Genomic DNA, 15,468 nt, shown 5'->3' on the forward strand with positions numbered 1-15,468 from the left:
TTTTTTTGGTTTTTCTCTGGTACCGGGAACCGAACTCACGACCTTGCGCTTGCCAGGCAGGCGCTTTGCCGCTGAGCTAAATCCCCAGCCCCTCGTTACTTCTTTCTCATCCTCCTCCTCGAGCCGGAGCTGCCCTACTTACCCAGCGGATGAGGGTGGCATAGGTGAAGGGGGGCCGCATGTTGTGGAACTTGAAGTAGTCCATGTTGTGGAAGAACTCTGGCAGCGAGTGGGGACAGATCAGGCCCCACCCTGGACATCATCCCTGCCCCACCCTCCCCTCCAACGCGAGTCCACCTGCCTGAAATCCCACACCAACATTGGGTCTGTGCTCACACACTGGACCTGTTTGCTGAGCACATGAGTTGTGTCAGTTCCTCTTTGTGTTACCCCTGCCAAAGTGGTTCTCCCCGAGATTGGAGAGAAGTGAAGTCATTTGTACAACATAGTGGCAAATTGGCAGGGCCGGGACGACACTCAGGGGCTCTGGTCCCCGGTGGACCCACAGCCCACGCCTGGTAGATAGCAGGGCAGTGGTGAGCTTGGGTGGCTCCATCCCCATTTGCCTTGGAGGCATGGGGGTAAGGAAGGAAGGGTCCTTAGGAATGACTTAGGTTCCCGCCTCTGCTGATGGCCATGTGGGACATCAGAAGCCCAAAGCAGGGGAGGCATGGCTCCAGTCCTCAAGGGAGACAGGGCTAGGGCTAGGCATTTGTAGCCATAACAGTAGGCTTTTGGGTTATGGAAATCCAGAGAGGAAGCTTTTACAAGCAGGTGGATTTTCCCGAAGTCTGCGTAGCAGGGGGTGGGCTGGGGGAGGGGTAATACAGAGCTACTTTGCAACACCCCCCATCAACTGAGATGAAGAGCTTGGGATTAGGAGCTTGGGGTCAGCTGGGATGGCGTGGACCACTCTCACCTGAGAAGGTGCCGTTTCCATGGCTGCCCCAGAGATGCCTCCGCACAGCAAACAGGCTATCGGAGGCCTCCTGGGGGCTGGGCCACCCTGGGCCACTGCTGCTGTGCGTGCCAGCAGCTACAATGCAGCAGGATCCCTTGTCGGATGACGCCTGGGGAAGGCAGGAGGGGCTGGTGATCCAAAGGTTTAAGCTTGTCACTTTATTTTTACATCAGTGTTTATATTTAAAGAAACTGGATCTTGTGCTGCCCAGGCTGCCTTGAATGCATGGGCTAAGCAGTCCTCCTGCCTCAGTTGGGACTACAGGTGGTGCACCCTGGCACCTGGCTAAGTCAGGGTTTTTAAGAGCAAGGGCACCCTCACCTTTTTAATTCCAGTCTGATGTGGCATCAGTACCATTAAGCAGTCTGAGCTGTATCTGTCAGCGTACAGGCATCGGTACCCTGTGTGGCCACAGATGCTGTAGCCGTGAGCTGGTGCTGAATTGGGTTCCTCTAGCACCCAACTATGACTTTGGGGGTCAACTACACCATTCTGGCCTGAGTTTTCATCTGTGAATTGGGGATGATAGTGGTAGCTACCTTATAGCAGCCTCATGAAGTTTGAGTAAGTTAACACCAGCAGAATGCTGAGACGGTGCCCGGCACCTGGAACAGGCTTCCTGAGGAGGAGACCTGTGCAATCATAAAGGAGCCTACCCTTTGGTACTCTGAGGGTGCAGTCCTGAGCTCCAGACAAGAGGCCCTGTGTTTTCATTTTGCAGCAGGTCCTGCAAGTTACAAAGCTGGCGCAGTGGAGGTGCACAGCCTGCCTTCCTCAGTGTTAGGCTATGTGCTGTGGCTATGAAAATTCAGGGACGTGGTATTTCGGGATGGTAGAGTCGGAAGGTTTATAAGTGGAGGGGAGCTGGTGGGGCCCTACATAGCCCAGGGCCTGTGTGTGCAGTACCTCCTCCCCCGTCCCCCAGCAGTCTAGGTCTGTCCCCAAAGGCCCAGGGTGGCTCACCGCTCCTGGAGTCTTGGTCAGTGCCATTTTCCCTGCCAGGTGGGCCTGCATGGCACTCAGTTTCTCCTTTTCCAGGGCCAGCTGTGGGGATGGGCATGAAAGTGAGGCTTTGGACTGGCTTTTCTCTGCCACAGCCTTGCCCAGGCTGTGGCTGTCCGTGGGAGCACCCTTCACTCTGCCTCCCAGTGCGCAGCTCTCATCGAAGGTGAGCTGGTTCCTGGCACAGGGTGGGCTTGAGGCTTGCCCAGCATCCCCTGCCCCACCTGCCCCCTGCAGGCATTACCTGCTGCTCCAGAGATTGCACTGCCTCTCGCTGGAGGAGACACTGTGCCCTGCCCTTCTCATCCGGGAGGTGGTCCACCTGGCAGTGCCTGGGTAGGAGAAGATTCTATACAGCTGGCCATGGCGGGCTGGCCTCCTGGCTCAGCATTCGGGTTGGGGATGGCCCAGACTCCCTGGGAGGTGTCTGCTTAGTCTCAGCTCTTCCCCTCTGACCGTCAGTCTCCTCCTCACATCTGTCCCTCTTCCCACACACGCTCCCTCAGCATCTGCCGCTGCCTGGCCTGAGCTCACCCCTTGAGCCTGGCCAGGTGTTGGAGAAGATGTTGGAGGGGTGGTTGGTGGAGAGTCAGCCGGACTGCTGAGAGCAGAAATGGTATTCTAGATGGAGGAGAAGCTTGTGCAAAGGCCTGGCTGTGCAGAGGGCAGGGCATGCTGAACTGCAACAGCCGTGTGTGTGTGTGCGCGTGGTGAAGTGGGGCGGAGGAGAGGCAGCAGCAGCCACGTAGAGCTGGGGTTTGGGGCTCAATACCAAGGTGTACTGGCATGAGGGTAGCAGGGCAAAGGAATTAGGAGTGTGCATTCTGAAGCCTAGCTGCCTAGGCTTAAATCCGAGCTGTGTAATGTAGGAACTTGATCAAGACACTTACCTTCTTTGGCCTCAGTTCCCTTATGTGTAAAATGGAAGTAAATATCAATGTACACGATTATTATTATTGTACGCCATTATACACACACGGAAACGGAGGCCCAGAAGAGCTAAGTAGCTTGGCTAAGGTCACACAGCTGGGGTGTGAGTGTGTTGAAGCTGGGATTGAGCCTTAGGCTCAGCCCTCATCTTCCTATCGGGAGGAGGCCTGAGTTGAGATCTGCAGCACAGACCTCTGTCTACAAAACAGGACCCCGCTGGAGTAGGATGGGCCCAGGCCACTCACTTGAGGAAGTCTTCTGGCTCCTTGAAGACCTTCTCACATCCAGGCCACTTGCAGACACCATTTGCCAGCAGAGGAAAGGAGCCCTGGGGCATGGCTGAAAGCGTGCTGGGAAACAGAGAGTGTCAGCCGGAGGGATAGGAGGGCGAGAGGGTCCCTTCCCGGCCTGCCTACTCACCTTTCCTTCCTGGGCGCACTGGGACTTGGGAAGGCGCAGAGCAGTGCTGGCTCCCTGGACACCCACTCCAGGCTGGCCACGTTGATTCCTGCAGGCAGGGACAGGATGTGTTCTACAGCGTGGCCCACAAGTCTCTTCTCCCTCCTGAGCCTTGACATCCTGACTCCCAGGGAACTCTGTTGTTGCCACCGCCCAAAACTTCTGGCAGAGCAGCTCAAAGACAAATGCTGGCAAGTGCTGACATTCTGACTAACTGCGAAGATCTGTGGTTCCATGCTTCTGACGTTTTGAGTTTAAGGTTCTGAACTTGACATTTTTGGGAGGCTGGAGTTTCCATGACTGAGCCCTGAGCCCTTCGACCTCCAAAGGGCTGCAGTTCACAACAGTCTACACTGCACATGTTCAAGGACTTGGGGACTCTCGGGGTTCTGTGATGCCGTGGGGTATGGGTTGAGGTGTTACCAGGTGGTAGGCCAGGTCGGGCCTTGAAGGAAAACACCCCAGTGGCAGCGGTGGGTGGCGGGAGGCTGATCATGGCCGGGCTGTCCAGCGGGCGCACCTGTAGCACGGGGGTCTGGGCTTGGGCATCCACTGTGGAGAGCTACCGACACACGCAGGTCATGGCTTAGCCTGGCTTGGGGCCTCCCCACAGCTGCCCGCTCCTCCCAGCCCATTCAGCGTTCGTACCTGGTGCATAAAGTGTGGCCTGTCCTGCAGAAGTGCCTGCAGATGGGGTGAGGAGCCCAGCCGTGCCCCGGAGGGTGCCACCATGACTAGGGGCACTGTGGGCAGCTGGAGGGAAAAGGCAGGCATGTGAGATGCCATCCTCATCTTATGGTTCTGTCTCCTTCATATGTTCCTCACCTCAGCCCGCCATGGGAGGTAGTATGATCACCTCCATTTTACACATGTGGAAACTGAGGCCAATGGAGACTGAATGGCTTTTTCTTTTTTAAGATCATAGAGCTCGTAATTGGCAGAACTGACAACAACCTTGTCACCTCACCTCCTAGGGCCCCAGCTATCTCCTGTCCTATGGGGATGAGGACACATGGCTGTGCCCACGGAAATACGATAAGGTCTCCTCTCCTGAGACAAGAATCGGGAGGTCGGGGAAAGACTCAAATCTCTGAGGCCTGGAAAGTGGGGACTTTCTTGGCCCTGTAACATCTGCATAAGTCACAGACTTGCCTGGGACCCAAAAACCACTTCCTGTGCCCCAGCGGGTCCCCCCTCCCACCCTGTGCCACAGTAAAGGTCGACACCTGTAGGCCCAGGTACCCCACCCTGCCTGCCCCATTCTGGGCCCTGAGCCTCACCTGAAGCTGCGCTGGTGGTAGGGGGTTCAAAGAGGAGGAGGAGGAGGAGGAGGCATGAGTCCCACTGCGGAGGTCCCGGCCCTGGAAGGTTCCTCCTGGGCTCCTGGGTCCCAGCAAGTCTGAGGCCTTTGGTGTAGCCCTCCAGCTGGGTGAGGCTCCTGGGGATGGGCCAAGGGGCAAGGAAGGGGCCAAGGGCTTGGCCGGCCTGGAGTTGGGCATCGGGTGCTTGTACGAGGGCAGGCTATAGGAACACAGGGAGAAGGAGTTATGCATGTGCTATGGGTGCTGTGAGCTATTCTACCACCTGAGGCATGTGGACAGCCTCTCTGGTGAGAGCAGGTGTCAGTCAGGGCATGTCCTGGCGGGTCCTGTGACTGCACCCCATCTCTGGTCACACACGTATACACAGTGGTGTCAGGAACACAGTCAGATGTGTACCCATGTGCCCCACAGGCACAGGCTCAGCGTCCAGCCTGCCTACACGTGCCAGCACAGCCCTGCTGTGTATGTGTCCTCACCATGGCCATGGGCAACTGGTTTGTGGGGCTTCAGCCAGGGTAGGTCCCAGCCTATCTCTCCACTATCTGAAGCCAATCTTAAGCCTCAACCTTCCAGTACCCCTTGTACCCTGCAAGGACCACACAGTCTTTGCTGATTCTGCTGGAGCTGGTCTTTAACTCTTAGGAGTTTTGTTAGTTTACCCCATTGGCTTGGGCATGGACTCAAAAGACTCATCTGGCTGCTGTGAGGGGGACAAGCTCTAGGGAGTACTAGTGAGCGGGCTACTGCAACAGTCCAAGCAAGTGATAACTGCACCATCTTGGGTAGTGGCAGGGGAGCTGGAGAGAAGTGGCTGGATTTTGAGTCTGTTTTGAATGTGACGTCAGAAGTTGTGGGCATCTTGGATGTAGGAGGTGAGAGGGAGGACCAAGGGGACTTCTGGGGTTTAGCTTGAGCGGCTAGAACAGAGCCGACATTACCAGGGATGGGGATTGGAGGAGCAGGGTTGAGAGTCAGAATCAGGTGTGGATGCATATGAAGAGTCTGGAATTAGACACACTGTGGACATGCCGAGTGGGCATGTATAAAGAAGTGTGGAGCTCAGGGCAAGGGCAGGGAACGATTAGCTCTGTATTCCTGTCCTGCACAGAGCTAGCATGGCAAGTGCTGGAGGGACAGGCTAGAGGAAGGAAGCACAGGCTTTCGTGAACTAGGGCCTGTGAGACTTTCTCAATCAGCTCCCATCTGTGGTCACCCGAGTCCCTGTTCACCAAGCCTTGGCTCACACTGTTCAGCGTGCCTGGAATGCCCACACCTCCTCCACTTCTGCTTTTCCAGTGTTCTGTTCCCGAAAGCCCTCATCATGGCTTCAGGCCCCTCTGCTTAGCCCCAGCACCCTATCCTCCCCAAAGTGCATGGGTTCAGTTTCTCAGGATCCTGTGATCCCAGTTGGCAGGCAAGCCAGAACTGGAAGACTGCCCGGTCCAACTTGCGCGTTACTGAAGGAGACACCCAAGTACAGAACTCCCTGGTCCCATGGCAACTTGAGACCTCCACTTCCTTCTCTAGGAGATGTGTGCCTGTGTGGATTTCATGTCTTCTGCTCTGCTGGGCGTGTGCACGTGTGTGTATGTGTGTGACTCCCCATGCCACTGCATGGCACAGCACTTGGGTTGGGCGCACAGCTGCTGAGAGCAGCCTGGAGAACAGAGGGTTGGGGGAGGCAGTTGTTCCTTTCCTTGCCGTCACCTCATGGGGGTTGTCATAGCTGTGATGCTGTGGAAGATGGTTGTGATGAGCAGGTATTAAACTCTTGGGAGCTAGAGCATTAGTGTGAGAAGCAGGAGTCTGGCCCATGGAGGCTTAGAACAAGGGCCCGGGAGAACAGTGCTGAGACGAGGGGGTGAGGGAATGGATGAGTGAAGGCAAGGATGAGGTGACGCTTCTACAAGCCAGAGAACAGCAAAGATGGCCAGCAAACCAGCAGAAGCTAGACGAGAGACATGGAACAGAAGAGATTCTCTCACGTAGCCCACAGAAACAACTAGCCCCGCTGACATTTTTCCTGGTACTGGGGATGGAACCCAGGGCCTTCACACTGAGCTACATCCCCAGCCCCTTTTATTTTGAGACAAGGTCTCTCCGTGTTGCCATTTTGCCCAGGCAAGGCTCAAAGTTGTGATCCTCCAGCCTCCGCCTCCCAGCCATGCTGATATTTTGATTTTAGACTTTGAGCCTCTAGAACTTGGAGGGGATACATTTTTGTTGTTTAAGCACCCACTACTCCCGTTTGTGATACTCTGTTACAGCAGCTTAAGCAAATACCCCTTTTGGTGAGTGAGTGGATGTTTTCTTCTACTTGGTCCTGTCCCACATAGCTGGTTCACGGTCACTTCTGAAGCTGCCTAGACACTTGGCCAGAGTTTATAAGACATGCCCTCCCTAGGCATGTTTTTCAGAAAGGGGACGTGGCTATGGTCTGGCGGGTGATGGAGGACCTGGGGGGCCAGGCTGGCCAGCCGGCTTCCTGCGCTGTCTGTTGGGGCGTCCCTTTCTGACTAGGTTTCTCAGAAGCTGCATGGAGGATGTTTCTGGGACATAGATTATGTTTTCCTATCGGGGTCTGCATCTGGGCCCTGTTGTCACAGCCCCCAGCTTCCCCAGATATTTCCGCCATTGACGTCACGGCGGCCGGATGCGCTGGGCTTCATCGGCGCTAAGGAGGAAGAGAAGGGGGCAGGTACCCCACCCTATGGGTTTCGTTCCGAGAACTGGCTGGCCCATCCTGCAGCCGGCTTGGCCCAGGTGGGGTGATGTAGGTGTTGGCGGATGTGGTGGGTGACGTCCATCTGGCCACTATCATGAGCCCCAGGTTTTGTAGACCTGGCCTTTTTTGGGCTGCTGACAGACTGCAGGCTGGAAGTTCAGGGAGGGCCAGGCAGACCCCATTGATACTGGGACTCCCGGGGTCTTGAAACAGTACAACCTCAGACCTCAGAATTGTAAGAGATCATTTCTTAGATTAAATGGATCCTAAATCTCAAAACTACCAACTTTGTGGGGTCAATGGATTCACCTTCTCAGTATGTGTAGACCAATGTCCTTGGTGTCCAAACAAATGGGAACTAGCTCGCTCGTCATACGCCTCCTGCCCAGTAGGCCCAGAATGGCAGCAGCCATCTCCTCAGCCTCCCTCTTGAGTTCCATGAAGGCAGAAAGTCAGAAGAGGCCCCTTCTTTCCCCAAGCCCGAGGCCAGCCTCTGCTACCAACTGGCTTTAGCATTCCTCAAATAAAGCTTATGTGTACACTAGGACAGGAATAGTTCCTAAATTTAGGCATAGGAAACACTTAGCAAAATGTCAGCGATTGTTAAACGGACACTTGCATGGACCCAGTCTTCCTGTCTATTCTGGGACAACGTTCCCCAACTCACAGCACTCTGGCAGAGATGGGGATGGAAGGAGGAGGTTGAAGCTGGCAGGCCTTTGACCTGGGCCTCATGAAAGGAGTCCACTATCAGCCTCTCTGGAGGGGCCCCCTAGGACAGAGGTTCCCAGGGAACCAGTGTCAGCTCTGGGGACATGCAGACTGACTGACCTCCTTCCATCATTACCATCCTCTGGCCAACTGAGACTCTTGAACCATGGGGCCTGGGGTTCCACCCAGATCTGCTCGTAGGAGGGTAGGCCCGATGCCGTGAGCCTGGATCATCCCACCCACGTCAGGGTCCAACAAGTAAGAAGGTACAAGGGGAATGGTAGCTCAGATTCCTCTTAACCCCCTTCGTGGGTGCAGGGCAGTAAACTGAGGCTCATAGTGGGAGAGAAAGAGGCAGAGCCAGGGACCCACTGAGAGTCCTAAGACCTGAGCCTGGGTCTCAACTCTGCCCCTGCACCTCTGTGGGGCCTGGAGAGGGACCCTCCAGCCCATAGCTGGGCCTCAGTTTTCTCTTCTACAACGGGCAGGGCAGAGGAGGGACAAGGCCCTTCTGCTCTGTGTCTTGTTAGGTGTCTACAGGCCTTTGAGTTGACAACTCCTGCTCTATCCAAGAGGACAGAGAGAGATATGCAGAGAAAGACAGACGGAGACACAGACATGGGCAGAGGGAGAAACAGACACGGGAGAACAGAGATGCAGAGAATAAGAGATTCAGAGAAAAGGAAAGAGACACGAGGTGAGACAGAGACAGAGAGTGAGAGACAAAGACAGTGAGAGATAGTGGGAGACATTGAGAGGAAATGGAGTGACATTGAAAGAAATGGAGTAATACGGAGAGATGGAGAGAGAGAGCACTGCCCCATAAGGAACAGTCACTGCCTTCTGGCTGGTGGACTGATGGTGCCTAAAATAATTAAGGATAGAGAAGGGCGAAGTCCTGGGATGCCCATAGCTGGGTGTTGAATAGTTCCGTGAACACCAATAAACACAACAGTATGGTTGTGGTACAAAGACAGATACTGAGGATCAGACTGAGTAGAAAGCTTGGACAGAGACCTGTGCATGGAGGGAACAGTGTTTGTGATAAATGTAGCATTTCAACATGGAGGATGTTGAAGAAAAGAGTAACAAATGTTTCTGAATAATCAGGGGAAAATAATTGACTGAGTGAATAATCAGTCCATTTTCCCACCAGCCCCTCCCTGTCCCGTTTGAAATGACACCATGATTATATACTCCAGAATAAACTCCAGATCCACTACGGAGATACACTTCAATGTCTAATGTAGATCTTGGGTTTATTGTGTGTCAGGCCCTGTGCTAAGCACTTACCATAATTAATAGATATAATCCTCACCAAGACCCTTTGAGATAGGTACTATTATAATCACTACAGTGCATATGAGGAAATGGAGGCACGGAGAGATTAAGTGCCTGGCTAAAAATCACACAGATGACTGGGGGGAGGCTGGTTTTGTCCCAGACAGTCTGGCTCCAATACCCACACTCTTAACCTCTACAGTAAGTGGAAAAAGTGAAGCCATAAAGGAGACCAGAAGCCAACACAAGGTGAACATTTATCTCATTTTCAAGTGGGAAAAGACTTTCTAAGCACAAAACCAGAGGCAGAAACCACACAAGAAAAGACCAACCTATTTGACTATATAAAAACAGCCTAAGTGTCACAAAAAACACCATCAACAAATAGAAAAAGCAAACGGTGAATAGGGGGAAAACATTTGCTATATATATATGACTGAAAAAAGTTTAATACTCTTTCCAAATAAAGATCCACGGCCAAGTAATAAAGAAGTTGAACTCCCTGCTAGGATTAAGGACTTGACTAGCCCCCGCCCCCCGCAAAAAAGCACAAATGGCTAACAGACAGTAAAAGTAATCAAAGAATGCAAATTTCAACAATGTGGTAAGTTTCTTCTTGCCTGTTATATTGGGAAAGGACTAAAATAGAATATCCATCCAGGACTAGCTTGAATAAAGGGAGTATAAAACAGGACAACCTTCGGGAAGAAGTACTCGCAGAGATGGTCAGAAACCATAAAAATGAACATTCCTTTTACCCCAGCAACTTCATTTTCAGGAATCCAAGGACTCAGTCAGGAATGTTTATGGGGAAAAGTTAGACAACCTGATGTCCAATAATCAGCACTTGGTCCAATCATAATTCCTGCTGATGTGAGGACATTCATGACGGCCATGAAAGACCATGTGTTCGAACAATTTTTAGTGGGCTACAAAATGCTATTAATTGGATAAAGCAGGAACAAACTAATATATAGCACAGTTCTAATTTGCTAGAGTAATTTTTTAACTTAAAAAAATACTAATGGGTAACACATAGTGCTTACTGTGTACCAAGTACGGTTTTAAACCTGCAGACATCGGCTCATCCCAGCCCTGAATGGCCTGCTCTCTTCCTGACACATATTCTGGTCACCCGCATGCAGTCCTGGGGTAGGACCACAACACATAGCTGAAGCATGGTTGACAATGGCATGAAATGCCCCCCAAGACGCTCTCTCATGCCACACAAGTACAAGTTTAATTAGATGCTCAGCCTGACCGGACAACTCATGATCCTCCTGCTACTGGGACAGGAAGAATTGCCACCTATTTCTGTAAAATGAAAATGGACTCAGAGACACTCAAATCCCTATTAAGCACCAGCTGTGTATAAAACTCTGTGTTGGATGCTGGGTGGGAAGAGGGGCGATGGAAGCTAAGAGGAGAGAGCTGGAGCTGGTGGGAGAGAAATGGAGGGAAGGCAGTAATAGACGGAGTGTGGCCAAGATGGAGGAGACGGAGACAAGGGCGACTGTCAGAGCCTTGGGAAGACAGACTGACAGAATCTGAGATCGAAAGAGACACAGAGATGTCAGAGGAAAGAGGGCAGAGAAACGGGGTGCGACAGAGACAGAGAAAGGTGGGGGGGGGCATCGAGACAGAAGAGACCTGGCTAAAATTTCCCGGAACACTTGGATAGCATTTTAAGTTGTTCAAAACTCTGAAATCCATCAAGACTGGCAGTTGACATATTTAAAAAATCCTACCCATCTGTGTATCAATTGATCAATGTATTGATCTTTGTCCTTGCTCAAGCATCAGTGAAGTACCTCACCTAGTTGGCATTTATTATGACTATTATTATTTTTAAAAAGCTCTTACCTGGTTGGGTTCACAGCGGCAGGACGCATCCATCTATACAGGCGCGCCCCCGACCCCCAGTGCCTGCCTCCCCGCCTTCTCCTCCGAGGGCCGCATCTGGCTGGGGAGAGCAGGGACACTCACCTTGGTGAAGTGCACTGACAGAGAAGGATCAGGCTGGTTTGTGGGAAACTGTCACATATCAAAAACAACTTTGCTTTTATACCGAGAAGAAAAACCACGGTGTGGAAGCCGCAGACCTCGCTCTTCTAATAATCCAATTTTTTTTTTCGATGAGTGTACGCTGATAATCATGGGGTGGGGGGGTTCTCATAGATTTCTCTCTCTCTCTCTTGCTGTTTCTTCTCTTCTTGATTATGAGACTTAAACGGAAATTTTGAAATTTTGGGTTTTTTCTTTGCCCTTTACGAGTCATCTGAAAATATGATTTCTTCCCCTTACCACAGAGGTGAGAGGTATCAATGAGATAACAGAGCTCATGAGAAACCACAGTTTTTAAAACAAAAGTGTGTACAGTCAGAAAAAAATAAAGGGAAAAAACTCAAATCACAGAGGCATCCAAAGGCAGGCAGGACACCATTCTCTGTAGGAGGATATTTGAGGGTCTCTGGGTGAAGAAAGTGATGCCCCGTGTATGACAGGAAACACCAGGGAAGAGAAAGAATAGGGCTGGCTTACCAGAGGCTTCACCCTGCCTCAGCGCTGTTTCCCCTTAGGTGGAACTGATATGGTTACCACCATTTGTGCTGGCCTGGGAGGGGGCGTGCTGGACACCCCTGCAGCCCTCTTCCCACAGGGGTGAGGGGCATGTAAATACTTCATGGAGAAAAAGTGGGGAGTCTACCTCTGCCCTCTACAATTCACAGAACTGAAGAGTCTGAGAATTTGTGGCTCCCAGAATCCACCGAGAGTCACTGAGGGAGGGAAGGCAGGAAAATCTTGCCTCATCACGTCTTAGGGCTTGAGAGCTCTGACCTGGTAGCTGCTCTGCTGGGAAGGTCCCAAGCAGGCTACCGGTATTCATGTACCCACCCAATCTCGTGAAGAAGCCCAGAGGTCCCTTGGGACACTGGGCCTCTCCTGTCACGAGCACCATAGCCTGATGCTTCGGATGCCCTCAGCCATTCTGATGTTTTACTTCAGAAAGTCCCTGTTTCCAAGGGTTTAGGATTCCAAATATCCACCATCATGCGGATAGCTGACATTTACCTCGAATTTTCTAGGTGCCAGATATAGCACCCAACACCTCCGACAAACAGTTGTGTTCGATCTTTGCCAGAACCCTTTGAAGTCCATTTCATCATTATTGTACTGCCGTTAGACAGATGGGGAAAAGGGCGGCATAAAGTAGTCGACCGACCCGCCCAAGACCACAGAACTGGCAAGTGGGGGTCCCACCTTCCTTGGTGCTGGGCTTTAAAACTGCCAGTTTCTCTGAGCCCAACAGTCTCAGGCTTTAAATTCTAAGATGCGACGACGACAGGGAGGTTCTGGCATTTGGAGATTCCTCTGGGGGTTTAATTGTAGAGTCTTAAGGTTATCCAGGAGACAAGGCTGCATTTCCTCCTCAGGTGCTCTTTTGCTCCAGCCACTGGTCACTGGGAGCCCAGCCTCCAGGGGCTTCTGCTCACAGGCCGGGGCTGAGGTCTCCAGCATCCGCTCTCCAGTGCCCTGCGGGGCTCAGGTTTCTAGTCATCCACTGTCTACTCCAGCCCTTCTGTAAGTCTAGCTTCTGGCTTGGGGAAGAGAAATTGGAAACAGCTTCTTATTCACACAATATAAATCTAGTGGCCAAGACCCACCCCTGTGCCCCTTCCTTCCCTACCTTCTAAGCCCTCAAATCCATCAAGGACAGCATTTTTCTTCAATGCAACTCACCTTTCTGGAAAAGGCCAGAATGGAGTGGATGGCTTGGGTTTGTGAAGATGAGAGAGAGGTGGGGGGAGGGAGGGAGGGAGGGAGGGGGAACAGAAAAAAAAAAAGACCTAAAAAATCAACCAACAACAACAATTTAAAAAAAAAAAAAAAAAACCAACCCTCCTTACCACTAGGTCAAAACAGAACCTTCACTGGCTGGGGCTTCTGGGTTGGTGGGACACGTCTAAGAACCAAAGATGGCCATTGTTAGGCAGTAGGGGAGGCACCAAGGCAGGATGAAGGCCCTGAGCTTGGAGGTCTGAGGGACCCTGCGTAACAGATCTTGTTACTTGTGGGAGGGAGCAAGGGAGGGGGTGCAGAGCATGCTTGTCAGGAAGGAGTCCTGGGGTGCTGGCTGTAGGGATGTCCCAAAGGTTAATGATGCCTTGCTCCCTGTGGACCTAGGTCTGAACATGCCTTATGCTACCCATGTAATTTCAAACAGGCTAGTTCTAGAAGTTGAGGTCCCAATCACTGTCCTAGCACCTGTTTCCCGCTGGGAGAAGGGGCTAATTTTCTCTCTTGGGGTACAAGGTATGGGCTGCATTCTCCTTATACTTTCCCTTGATTATCTCTCCCTTACTGTCACTTAGTCTATGAGACAGATTGGCCAGACAAGTGGAAGAAAAAGTAAGGGTAGTGGCCCAAAGGGTCCCACTTCAGTGGGACCCAGGGTGTAGCAAGTGTGATGCTACTGCTGCTGGCTCTTTGCAGAATGAGGGCTGGGGGCCAGGTGGGCAGAGAGGAGCAGAGGTTAGTACTTCATTTCTATCCTGGACCATATCCTCTCCTATAGAAGGATTTTGGGTTAGGGGTGTGCTGGAACTTGAGGGAGAGTGGACAGGATTAAACAGGTCAGAGAAAGTCCTCAGAGAAGTGGGCCTTTGACAAAGACTTGAAGGAAACAAGGGAGGGAGCCATGCAGATATTTGTGGAATTCCAGAGAAAACGGCCAGTGCAAAGGCCTCAAGGTGAGACTGTGCCTGATATGTTCATGGTCTACAAGAAGGCTGGTGTAATTAGAGGGAAGTGAGAGGAAGAAGGGTAGGAGGTGAGGTCAGAGAGGGGACTAATGGGATTAGGACCATGCAGGACTTTGTAGGCCACAGTAAGGACTTTGGCTTTTGGACCGAGTGAGGCGGAACTCATGAGAGGTTTAAGCAAGAGGAGATGTGAATGGTTTCAGAATTTAACAGGAATCCTTGACTGGCGAAGGTAGGAGTGTGGGGTGTGAGGAAAGAAGCAGGGACCAGCGAGGAGACTACTTCAACAGTCCAGGTGACTGGCGACAGTGCTGGGAGTAAGAGGGTGAATCTGGGGACACCTCAATAGAGAGCACACAGGATCTGAAGAATCAGTCTTAGAGCCAGAGCAGGATGCAGAATTTACCCAAGCTGGGTGGGCAGGATGGAATCTTTGGACTACTGCCAGGTTAACTTTCAGATTAGAAAAAAGAAATAAAGTTCTATCTTCCTTAAGCCCCCATTCATTCATAATTTTTTTTTGTTATAGGAGAACATATTCCTTTCTGACCCGTGACTCCTTTCTGGATTCTGTGACCTAAATAGGAGAGAGGTTGCTGGTCGGGGGAGGCTCCCTCCTAGACATGCTGTGGGGGTTAGACCAAGATAATGGCATACTCAGAACCTGGCAAATGGTAGGTGTTCAGTAAAATTCTAGAATGGAGGGGGAATGTATGCATATTCAGCTAATAAGCTACAGTCCCATTCCACAGGTGAGACTGCAAAGGTAGAGTGAAAGGAATTCACTAGGCTGAGGATGCAGAAGGAACAGCACTCTTGGGCGTAGGAACAGTAGCAGACATGGGGACAGAAAGAAGTGGGGTGAGGCCACTGTGGGGGCAAGAAGGGCAGGGCTTTGATTTGTGGTTACATTAGCCAGTATCGATTTAATATGTTCAATCAACTCCTGGCAGTACACAGCGAGGCTCAGTATTTGCTGAGCTGGAGTCAGACAAAGCTAACTCTTCGCAAAGACCCGTTTCCCATATGGCCATTCATTCAACAATAGTGTCCAGTTTTGCAGAATGCTAAGAATCAATTGGGGGCATTAAAGTACAGAGACATTCTTGGCTAGTGGCACCACTCAAGAGGCGGGAGGTGAGTAGGGGATACTCATTATCTGCGAAAGGAGAGCCTTTTGGCCTTCTTTAGTCTCACATTAGGGTGCAGTCTAGGCCTTAAGAAACCAGCATTCATAGGGCAATGGGGAGTCAGGCAAGGTAAGGGAGAAGGCAAATTCATCCCCTAGACGTATATGCTTCCTATTGGTTTCCT

The 15,468-nt window shown here is 51.7% G+C and overlaps 1 protein-coding gene across 1 annotated transcript in view; it reads right to left on the bottom strand.

Moving 5' to 3' along the window:
* Foxp3 (forkhead box P3) overlaps nt 1-8,753 on the bottom strand; it is a 10,900-nt gene extending 2,147 nt beyond the window's left edge. Inside the window, exons 1-9 of the mRNA XM_013508158.1 lie at nt 4,633-8,753; nt 4,001-4,105; nt 3,776-3,914; nt 3,314-3,401; nt 3,139-3,243; nt 2,208-2,295; nt 1,925-2,005; nt 920-1,070; nt 143-219 (exon numbers count right to left, since the gene is read on the bottom strand). Coding sequence (XP_013363612.1) covers nt 143-219; nt 920-1,070; nt 1,925-2,005; nt 2,208-2,295; nt 3,139-3,243; nt 3,314-3,401; nt 3,776-3,914; nt 4,001-4,105; nt 4,633-4,905 — 1,107 coding nt within the window. The 5' untranslated portion in view covers nt 4,906-8,753. The remainder of the gene's footprint in view (nt 1-142; nt 220-919; nt 1,071-1,924; nt 2,006-2,207; nt 2,296-3,138; nt 3,244-3,313; nt 3,402-3,775; nt 3,915-4,000; nt 4,106-4,632) is intronic.
* Between the last annotated feature and the right edge of the window lie 6,715 nt (nt 8,754-15,468).

This window comes from Chinchilla lanigera, unplaced genomic scaffold, assembly GCF_000276665.1.
Source record: "Chinchilla lanigera isolate Chin_1 unplaced genomic scaffold, ChiLan1.0 scaffold00142, whole genome shotgun sequence".
Taxonomy (NCBI): domain Eukaryota; kingdom Metazoa; phylum Chordata; class Mammalia; order Rodentia; family Chinchillidae; genus Chinchilla; species Chinchilla lanigera.